Genomic DNA, 12,094 nt, shown 5'->3' with positions numbered 1-12,094 from the left:
ATGAGGCACATTACCCAGCCAGCAGGTGAGTTTACAATGGACAGGTCTGCAGGAGGGGTAAGCATTATTGTAAGATGAGGCACATTACCCAGCCAGCAGGTGAGTCTACAATGGACAGGTCTGCAGGAGGGGTAAGCATTATTGTAAGATGAGGCACATTACCCAGCCAGCAGGTGAGTCTACAATGGACAGGTCTGCAGGAGGGGTAAGCATTATTGTAAGATGAGGCACATTACCCAGCCAGCAGGTGAGTCTACAATGGACTGGTCTGCAGGAGGGGTAAGCATTATTGTAAGATGAGGCACATTACCCAGCCAGCAGGTGAGTCTACAATGGACTGGTCTGCAGGAGGGGTAAGCATTATTGTAAGATGAGGCACATTACCCAGCCAGCAGGTGAGTCTACAATGGACTGGTCTGCAGGAGGGGTAAGCATTATTGTAAGATGAGGCACATTACCCAGCCAGCAGGTGAGTTTACAATGGACAGGTCTGCAGGAGGGGTAAGCATTATTGTAAGATGAGGCACATTACCCAGCCAGCAGGTGAGTCTACAATGGACTGGTCTGCAGGAGGGGTAAGCATTATTGTAAGATGAGGCACATTACCCAGCCTGCAGGTGAGTCTACAATGGACAGGTCTGCAGGAGGGGTAAGCATTATTGTAAGATGAGGCACATTACCCAGCCAGCAGGTGAGTCTACAATGGACAGGTCTGCAGGAGGGGTAAGCATTATTGTAAGATGAGGCACATTACCCAGCCAGCAGGTGAGTCTACAATGTACTGGTCTGCAGGAGGGGTAAGCATTATTGTAAGATGAGGCACATTACCCAGCCAGCAGGTGAGTCTACAATGGACAGGTCTGCAGGAGGGGTAAGCATTATTGTAAGATGAGGCACATTACCCAGCCAGCAGGTGAGTCTACAATGGACAGGTCTGCAGGAGGGGTAAGCATTATTGTAAGATGAGGCACATTACCCAGCCAGCAGGTGAGTCTACAATGGACAGGTCTGCAGGAGGGGTAAGCATTATTGTAAGATGAGGCACATTACCCAGCCAGCAGGTGAGTCTACAATGGACAGGTCTGCAGGAGGGGTAAGCATTATTGTAAGATGAGGCACATTACCCAGCCAGCAGGTGAGTCTACAATGGACAGGTCTGCAGGAGGGGTAAGCATTATTGTAAGATGAGGCACATTACCCAGCCAGCAGGTGAGTCTACAATGGACAGGTCTGCAGGAGGGGTAAGCATTATTGTAAGATGAGGCACATTACCCAGCCAGCAGGTGAGTCTACAATGGACAGGTCTGCAGGAGGGGTAAGCATTATTGTAAGATGAGGCACATTACCCAGCCAGCAGGTGAGTCTACAATGGACAGGTCTGCAGGAGGGGTAAGCATTATTGTAAGATGAGGCACATTACCCAGCCAGCAGGTGAGTCTACAATTGACAGGTCTGCAAGAGGGGTAAGCATTTTCATAAGAAGAGACATATTACCCATCCAGCAGGTGAGCTTCCAGTGGACTGGTCTGCAGGAGGAGGACCACAATGTGCAGCAGGAAGGGGATCACAATGAAGGTGAAACATTGCACAAACAAATGGACATTCACTTGGCACAGAGCAGCAGTTAGTTTCTGCAAAAAAAAATTCATCCCAGCGATAGAAATGTTTACTATTTCAAATTAACCACAAGACACTCATATAGATGTTTAGGTGTTTTATGTGTTCTGAAATGTTTTGCTACTTTCCAGTCATTTCCATAATTCAAAGAATACTGCCTCTATTACATCAATGCCTAATTCCCGTAATTTTGTTTGTAATCACACTAAAACAATTTTAAGATCTTCAACCAAAGTCCTCTTCACTGTCAATGTCCATAATTTGTTGTGATAGTAAAAATATCTTGCCTCCCTTGCTTTCTGCACATGAGCACGGCAAGAAAATCTTACTTCTTTCCAAAATCTAAGTTCTAGGTAGACACAATTTTATGGATAACAACTTCTTTTATTCTGTGAAAAGCGATGTTTCGGTATAGATCCTTATACTATTGTCAAGCAAGGCTAATGCCAAGTGAATACCAATGCCAACGGAATAGGATCAATCTATACCGAAACGTCGCTTTTCACAGAATTAAAGAAGTTGTTATCCATAAAATTGTGTCTACCTTGTCATCCGTCAACTTCTAAGTAATGCCTATCAAACAATTTATTTAAGTTCTAGATTCAGAATACTGGGGAGGTGGGTGGGCTTACTTGTTATGTAATAGACAGATTATTTGTTAAATTATCGACAATGATAACTATTGCTCGATCATGCTTATGAATACTCTACCTTTTTTACACCAACTCCTGAATATACCAGAGGGACTGATGGGTTCTGAGATCTAGCAATGTTTTGGATAGTCAACAGACTTTTGAAACTTTTAGAAAAAAGTTGAGGTCATTTCTTCACTTTTAACTAATGGGATACTTGATAGATCCTTAAAACACAAGGCATCATAACGACGTTAAAACCATCTCACTCTCTCACTCACTCACAAAGCCATGGACTCTGGTAAAGATCTTATGGTAATGGAGCTCCAATTCTTTGCATGTGAGACATTTGAAACGTAGCATGAAGTTCTGAAATTCCGGCAGCAGTAAGAATGCTGTCTTCCTCAATGTTTCTAGCAATGAGGCCTCTCTCTCTGATTGCAAAACACAACTGCCTGGAGGCCTGTGGCAGGTAGATTTCATCTCCGGCCCATTGTTCAAATTTGAATGGGTCCTAATGGCCTGCAGTAAATTTGCATCTCGATTTATTTCTCACAATTACCTGAGGGTCCGAAGAGTTTAGTTAGGGCCTGCAGCTTCTAATGTCTGTGAGTCCTGATGGTGTCCTGGCATATTTTTTTTTAATTTCGAAAACTGGGTCAACTGTTGCAGAGACTGGTTCAATGGCAGGTCACTTGAAGTAAGTTGAGACAATCAGTTTTCACTCATCCCAAAGTCTCCTCTCAGTGAGCAAATATGTGTTTTGCATATGTCAGCCATTGATCTACTGGCCAGGATGTTCCTCCCAGCTTCAACAAATGCTGGTTCAGCTGTAATCTGCCCAGGGGAATGATTGCTACTTTTCAATCTTGGAAAACAGCTTGACTAAGACCAAACAAAGTTGTATGACCTTCCAGGGATACCAAGCAGCCCAGCTGATGTCCGAACAAAAAACTACACAAGGCTACCATACAGTCCAGTGGATGTCCAGAACAAACAACTATACAAGGCCACCATACAGCCCTGCGGATGTCCAGAACAAACAACTATACAAGGCCACCATACAGCCCTGCGGATGTCCAGAACACACAACTATACAAGGCTACCATACAGCCCAGCGGATGTCCAGAACACACAACTATACAAGGCTACCATACAGCCCTGCGGATGTCCAGAACACACAACTATACAAGGCTACCATACAGCCCAGCGGATGTCCAGAACACACAACTATACAAGGCTACCATACAGCCCAGCGGATGTCCAGAACACACAACTATACAAGGCTACCATACAGCCCAGCGGATGTCCAGAACACACAACTATACAAGGCTACCATACAGCCCAGCGGATGTCCAGAACACACAACTATACAAGGCTACCATACAGTCCAGCGGATGTCCAGAACAAACAACTATACAAGATTACCATACAGCCCTGCGGATGTCCAGAACACACAACTATACAACGCTACCATACAGTCCAGCGGATGTCCAGAACAAAATACTATACAAGGCCACCATACAGTCCAGTGGATGTCCAGAACACACAACTATACAAGGCTACCATACAGCCCAGCGGATGTCCAGAACACACAACTATACAAGGCTACCATACAGCCCAGCGGATGTCCAGAACACACAACTATACAAGGCTACCATACAGCCCAGCGGATGTCCAGAACACACAACTATACAAGGCTACCATACAGCCCTGCGGATGTCCAGAACACACAACTATACAAGGCCACCATACAGCCCTGCGGATGTCCAGAACACACAACTATACAAGGCTACCATACAGCCCAGCGGATGTCCAGAACACACAACTATACAAGGCTACCATACAGCCCAGCGGATGTCCAGAACACACAACTATACAAGGCTACCATACAGCCCAGCGGATGTCCAGAACACACAACTATACAAGGCCACCATACAGCCCAGCGGATGTCCAGAACAAACAACTATACAAGGCCACCATACAGCCCAGCGGATGTCCAGAACACACAACTATACAAGGCCACCATACAGCCCTGCGGATGTCCAGAACACACAACTATACAAGGCTACCATACAGCCCTGCGGATGTCCAGAACACACAACTATACAAGGCTACCATACAGCCCAGCGGATGTCCAGAACACACAACTATACAAGGCTACCATACAGCCCAGCGGATGTCCAGAACACACAACTATACAAGGCTACCATACAGCCCAGCGGATGTCCAGAACACACAACTATACAAGGCCACCATACAGCCCAGCGGATGTCCAGAACACACAACTATACAAGGCTACCATACAGCCCAGCGGATGTCCAGAACACACAACTATACAAGGCTACCATACAGCCCTGCGGATGTCCAGAACACACAACTATACAAGGCCACCATACAGTCCAGCGGATGTCCAGAACAAAATACTATACAAGGCCACCATACAGTCCAGCGGATGTCCAGAACACACAACTATACAAGGCTACCATACAGCCCAGCGGATGTCCAGAACACACAACTATACAAGGCTACCATACAGTCCAGCGGATGTCCAGAACAAAATACTATACAAGGCCACCATACAGTCCAGCGGATGTCCAGAACACACAACTATACAAGGCCACCATACAGCCCTGCGGATGTCCAGAACACACAACTATACAAGGCCACCATACAGCCCAGCGGATGTCCAGAACACACAACTATACAAGGCCACCATACAGCCCTGCGGATGTCCAGAACACACAACTATACAAGGCCACCATACAGCCCTGCGGATGTCCAGAACACACAACTATACAAGGCTACCATACAGCCCAGCGGATGTCCAGAACACACAACTATACAAGGCTACCATACAGCCCTGCGGATGTCCAGAACACACAACTATACAAGGCTACCATACAGTCCAGCGGATGTCCAGAACAAAATACTATACAAGGCCACCATACAGTCCAGCGGATGTCCAGAACACACAACTATACAAGGCCACCATACAGCCCTGCGGATGTCCAGAACACACAACTATACAAGGCCACCATACAGCCCTGCGGATGTCCAGAACAAAATACTATACAAGGCTACCATACAGCCCTGCGGATGTCCAGAACACACAACTATACAAGGCTACCATACAGCCCTGCGGATGTCCAGAACACACAACTATACAAGGCTACCATACAGCCCAGCAAATGTCCAGAACACACAACTATACAAGGCCACCATACAGCCCTGCGGATGTCCAGAACACACAACTATACAAGGCTACCATACAGCCCTGCGGATGTCCAGAACACACAACTATACAAGGCTACCATACAGCCCTGCGGATGTCCAGAACACACAACTATACAAGGCTACCATACAGCCCAGCGGATGTCCAGAACAAAATACTATACAAGGCCACCATACAGCCCTGCGGATGTCCAGAACACACAACTATACAAGGCTACCATACAGCCCAGCGGATGTCCAGAACACACAACTATACAAGGCCACCATACAGCCCTGCGGATGTCCAGAACACACAACTATACAAGGCTACCATACAGCCCTGCGGATGTCCAGAACACACAACTATACAAGGCTACCATACAGCCCTGCGGATGTCCAGAACACACAACTATACAAGGCCACCATACAGCCCTGCGGATGTCCAGAACACACAACTATACAAGGCTACCATACAGCCCTGCGGATGTCCAGAACACACAACTATACAAGGCTACCATACAGCCCAGCGGATGTCCAGAACACACAACTATACAAGGCCACCATACAGCCCTGCGGATGTCCAGAACACACAACTATACAAGGCTACCATACAGCCCTGCGGATGTCCAGAACACACAACTATACAAGGCTACCATACAGCCCTGCGGATGTCCAGAACACACAACTATACAAGGCTACCATACAGCCCTGCGGATGTCCAGAACACACAACTATACAAGGCTACCATACAGCCCAGCGGATGTCCAGAACAAAATACTATACAAGGCCACCATACAGCCCTGCGGATGTCCAGAACACACAACTATACAAGGCCACCATACAGCCCTGCGGATGTCCAGAACACACAACTATACAAGGCTACCATACAGCCCTGCGGATGTCCAGAACAAAATACTATACAAGGCCACCATACAGCCCTGCGGATGTCCAGAACACACAACTATACAAGGCCACCATACAGCCCTGCGGATGTCCAGAACACACAACTATACAAGGCCACCATACAGCCCTGCGGATGTCCAGAACACACAACTATACAAGGCTACCATACAGCCCTGCGGATGTCCAGAACAAAATACTATACAAGGCCACCATACAGCCCTGCGGATGTCCAGAACACACAACTATACAAGGCTACCATACAGCCCAGCGGATGTCCAGAACAAAATACTATACAAGGCTACCATACAGCCCAGCGGATGTCCAGAACAAAATACTATACAAGGCTACCATACAGCCCTGCGGATGTCCAGAACAAAATACTATACAAGGCCACCATACAGCCCTGCGGATGTCCAGAACAAAATACTATACAAGGCCACCATACAGCCCTGCGGATGTCCAGAACAAAATACTATACAAGGCCACCATACAGCCCTGCGGATGTCCAGAACACACAACTATACAAGGCCACCATACAGCCCTGCGGATGTCCAGAACACACAACTATACAAGGCTACCATACAGCCCTGCGGATGTCCAGAACACACAACTATACAAGGCTACCATACAGCCCTGCGGATGTCCAGAACACACAACTATACAAGGCTACCATACAGCCCTGCGGATGTCCAGAACACACAACTATACAAGGCTACCATACAGCCCAGCGGATGTCCAGAACAAAATACTATACAAGGCCACCATACAGCCCTGCGGATGTCCAGAACACACAACTATACAAGGCCACCATACAGCCCTGCGGATGTCCAGAACACACAACTATACAAGGCCACCATACAGCCCTGCGGATGTCCAGAACACACAACTATACAAGGCTACCATACAGCCCTGCGGATGTCCAGAACAAAATACTATACAAGGCCACCATACAGCCCTGCGGATGTCCAGAACACACAACTATACAAGGCCACCATACAGCCCTGCGGATGTCCAGAACACACAACTATACAAGGCTACCATACAGCCCTGCGGATGTCCAGAACAAAATACTATACAAGGCTACCATACAGTCCAGCGGATGTCCAGAACACACAACTATACAAGGCCACCATACAGCCCAGCGGATGTCCAGAACACACAACTATACAAGGCCACCATACAGCCCAGCGGATGTCCAGAACAAAATACTATACAAGGCCACCATACAGCCCAGCGGATGTCCAGAACACACAACTATACAAGGCCACCATACAGCCCAGCGGATGTCCAGAACAAAATACTATACAAGGCCACCATACAGCCCTGCGGATGTCCAGAACACACAACTATACAAGGCCACCATACAGCCCTGCGGATGTCCAGAACACACAACTATACAAGGCTACCATACAGCCCAGCGGATGTCCAGAACACACAACTATACAAGGCTACCATACAGTCCAGCGGATGTCCAGAACAAAATACTATACAAGGCCACCATACAGCCCTGCGGATGTCCAGAACACACAACTATACAAGGCTACCATACAGCCCAGCGGATGTCCAGAACACACAACTATACAAGGCTACCATACAGTCCAGCGGATGTCCAGAACACACAACTATACAAGGCTACCATACAGCCCAGCGGATGTCCAGAACAAAATACTATACAAGGCCACCATACAGCCCAGCGGATGTCCAGAACACACAACTATACAAGGCTACCATACAGCCCAGCAGATGTCCAGAACACACAACTATACAAGGCCACCATACAGCCCTGCGGATGTCCAGAACACACAACTATACAAGGCTACCATACAGCCCAGCGGATGTCCAGAACAAACAACTATACAAGGCTACCATACAGCCCAGCGGATGTCCAGAACACACAACTATACAAGGCCACCATACAGCCCTGCGGATGTCCAGAACACACAACTATACAAGGCCACCATACAGCCCTGCGGATGTCCAGAACACACAACTATACAAGGCCACCATACAGCCCTGCGGATGTCCAGAACACACAACTATACAAGGCCACCATACAGCCCTGCGGATGTCCAGAACACACAACTATACAAGGCCACCATACAGCCCTGCGGATGTCCAGAACACACAACTATACAAGGCTACCATACAGCCCAGCGGATGTCCAGAACACACAACTATACAAGGCCACCATACAGCCCTGCGGATGTCCAGAACACACAACTATACAAGGCTACCATACAGCCCTGCGGATGTCCAGAACACACAACTATACAAGGCTACCATACAGCCCTGCGGATGTCCAGAACACACAACTATACAAGGCTACCATACAGCCCTGCGGATGTCCAGAACACACAACTATACAAGGCTACCATACAGCCCTGCGGATGTCCAGAACAAAATACTATACAAGGCCACCATACAGCCCTGCGGATGTCCAGAACACACAACTATACAAGGCCACCATACAGCCCTGCGGATGTCCAGAACACACAACTATACAAGGCCACCATACAGCCCTGCGGATGTCCAGAACAAAATACTATACAAGGCTACCATACAGCCCTGCGGATGTCCAGAACACACAACTATACAAGGCCACCATACAGCCCTGCGGATGTCCAGAACACACAACTATACAAGGCTACCATACAGCCCAGCGGATGTCCAGAACACACAACTATACAAGGCCACCATACAGCCCTGCGGATGTCCAGAACACACAACTATACAAGGCTACCATACAGCCCAGCGGATGTCCAGAACACACAACTATACAAGGCCACCATACAGCCCAGCGGATGTCCAGAACACACAACTATACAAGGCTACCATACAGTCCAGCGGATGTCCAGAACAAAATACTATACAAGGCCACCATACAGCCCTGCGGATGTCCAGAACACACAACTATACAAGGCCACCATACAGTCCAGCGGATGTCCAGAACACACAACTATACAAGGCTACCATACAGCCCAGCGGATGTCCAGAACACACAACTATACAAGGCTACCATACAGCCCAGCGGATGTCCAGAACACACAACTATACAAGGCCACCATACAGCCCTGCGGATGTCCAGAACAAAATACTATACAAGGCTACCATACAGCCCAGCGGATGTCCAGAACAAAATACTATACAAGGCCACCATACAGTCCAGCGGATGTCCAGAACACACAACTATACAAGGCCACCATACAGTCCAGCGGATGTCCAGAACACACAACTATACAAGGCTACCATACAGCCCTGCGGATGTCCAGAACAAAATACTATACAAGGCCACCATACAGTCCAGCGGATGTCCAGAACACACAACTATACAAGGCTACCATACAGCCCTGCGGATGTCCAGAACACACAACTATACAAGGCCACCATACAGCCCTGCGGATGTCCAGAACAAAATACTATACAAGGCTACCATACAGCCCAGCGGATGTCCAGAACAAAATACTATACAAGGCTACCATACAGTCCAGCGGATGTCCAGAACACACAACTATACAAGGCCACCATACAGCCCAGCGGATGTCCAGAACACACAACTATACAAGGCCACCATACAGCCCAGTGGATGTCCAGAACACACCATACAAGGCTACCATACAGACCTGCGGATGTCCAGAACACACAACTATACAAGGCCACCATACAGCCCTGCGGATGTCCAGAACAAAATACTATACAAGGCTACCATACAGTCCAGCGGATGTCCAGAACACACAACTATACAAGGCCACCATACAGCCCAGCGGATGTCCAGAACACACAACTATACAAGGCTACCATACAGTCCAGCGGATGTCCAGAACACACAACTATACAAGGCCACCATACAGCCCAGCGGATGTCCAGAACATACAACTATATAAGGCTACAATACAGCCCAGCTGATGTCCAGAACACACCATACAAGGCTACCATACAGACCAGGGGATGTCCAGAACACACAACTATATAAGAAGTAGTATAGGTAATGAGGGTTCTGCCGCAACCCCACTGGAGCTGGATTTATATACCTATACTGCTAAAACAGGTGGCATTTTTTATGCCAAAATGATTATGCGATTCAATGATAGTCTGAGTCGTATTAAAAGAAACATCAATATTAATTGATAATGAATAAAATTTACTATAGCCCACGAGGATATTGGAAAGGTGTAGGAGCAATACAAAAATCTAAAGATGTGGCCAAGGATTGGTTAAAGAAACAAGCAATGTGGCAAATATATTTACCGGCACCGCGTTATATACCGAGGAAGAAGTTTGATATTTTTACAACGAATGAAGTTCATCAGGCTGACCTCTTGTTTCTTCCCCACGATAAGGTAAAACGCAAAACGTATAAATACGCTTTAACAGTAGTGGATGTGGCTAGTCGATACAAAGAGGCTGAGCCATTAACCTTGAAAGATTCAATAGAAGTAGCTAATGCACTGAGCCGCATAAATAAACGCGGACCGCTAAAATGGCCTAAGCTATTTCAAGTAGATCCCGGTCACAAGTTTATGGGATCGGTAACTAAACTGTTAACAAAGCACGATGTCGAAATCAGGCGTGGTGAAAGAGAGGCCCACCGCAGTCAAGTTATCGTCGAAAGATTTAACAGGACATTAGCGGAACGTTTGTTTGGCTATGAGTATGGGATCGAAATGAAAGCTGAGCGATTGAGATCAACCGAATGGATGACACGATTATCAGCTGTTGTGTCAGCGCTGAATAATGAAGTAAAAAGATTAATCGGGAAGAAACCATCCGATGCGATTAAAATGAAATCCGTAACTTCCGAATCTTCAGCACCGAGGAGAGGCAAAGAACAAAAACTTCCGGATAGAGTAAGGGTAAGATATTTATACCAGCCCGGTAAACTCGAAGGAGGCCTACGTCGCGCAACCGATCCCATGTGGTCCCTTAAGACATATAACATTAGTCGATTGGTTACGAAAGAAGGAGAGCCTATTCTTTATTATCTTCAAGATGGACCGGGTAGGGCATTTGTACGAGAAGAGTTGTTCATAGTTCCCGACGGTACGGTATTACCACCATAACCATAAGCATAGGTAGTTACACCATCATTATCAATCCATCTCTTTGTATCTAAGGGGGATAATGATGTCTTGTTCATTCTTAATCCATATATCCTATGAGTGTAACCTCTTAAAGAGTGCATCTTGTGTTTGAACGTTCTACCGTTGAATAATGATTCTTTATACTGTTCGTGTTGGATATGCTTTTTTACCACATACTTCTTAACACCCTTAGCTTTTCTTATCTCCATTATCGGACTTCTTTTATAGAATACATCTTAGGTCTACATACTCCGCTATAGGGGTCCCAGCACATTCATCCTTCATCTTACCTAACACCTTTTTATTTACTACGCTGTGCAGTGGATTATCTTTTGGGTAATCGCTCGTGTCATACATATCTATTTTTTCTGCCATATCTTTATACACATCCTCGGTTTGTATTTCCATCAACAAAGAATCGGTGTTGGTATATAACACCTCGCATCTATCACCATATTGCTTCTTAAGTTCGTTGTAATAAAAGTCATACATTAAGTGTTTTGACAAGTCGAGAATACTCATACCGATGTACACCGGTCTCTTGAATTTTATATCACTCTTCTGCATATGCAACGCGGCTAAGTCGTTATCGAATATCTTGCTTCTGTTAAAAGCCAGACTGGCTATAAGTTTCCTGAGTCTTTCTTCCTC

The 12,094-nt window shown here is 46.7% G+C and overlaps 1 protein-coding gene across 4 annotated transcripts in view; it reads right to left on the bottom strand.

Moving 5' to 3' along the window:
• Window positions 1-12,094, bottom strand: part of LOC139449915 (sodium/bile acid cotransporter 7-B-like) — a 97,364-nt gene that overhangs the window by 66,069 nt on the left and 19,201 nt on the right. For all 4 annotated transcript variants that reach the window (XM_071231519.1, XM_071231521.1, XM_071231520.1 and 1 more), the window contains exon 3: window positions 1,495-1,631. In XM_071231519.1, the coding sequence (XP_071087620.1) occupies window positions 1,495-1,631 (137 nt within the window). The remainder of the gene's footprint in view (window positions 1-1,494; window positions 1,632-12,094) is intronic.

The sequence above is a fragment of the Haliotis cracherodii genome, unplaced genomic scaffold (assembly GCF_022045235.1).
Source record: "Haliotis cracherodii isolate W230 unplaced genomic scaffold, xgHalCrac1.p SCAF_8, whole genome shotgun sequence".
Lineage (NCBI taxonomy): Eukaryota > Metazoa > Mollusca > Gastropoda > Lepetellida > Haliotidae > Haliotis > Haliotis cracherodii.
Note: the sequence above shows the minus strand (reverse complement) of the source record. Positions and strands in the feature narration are given on the sequence as shown.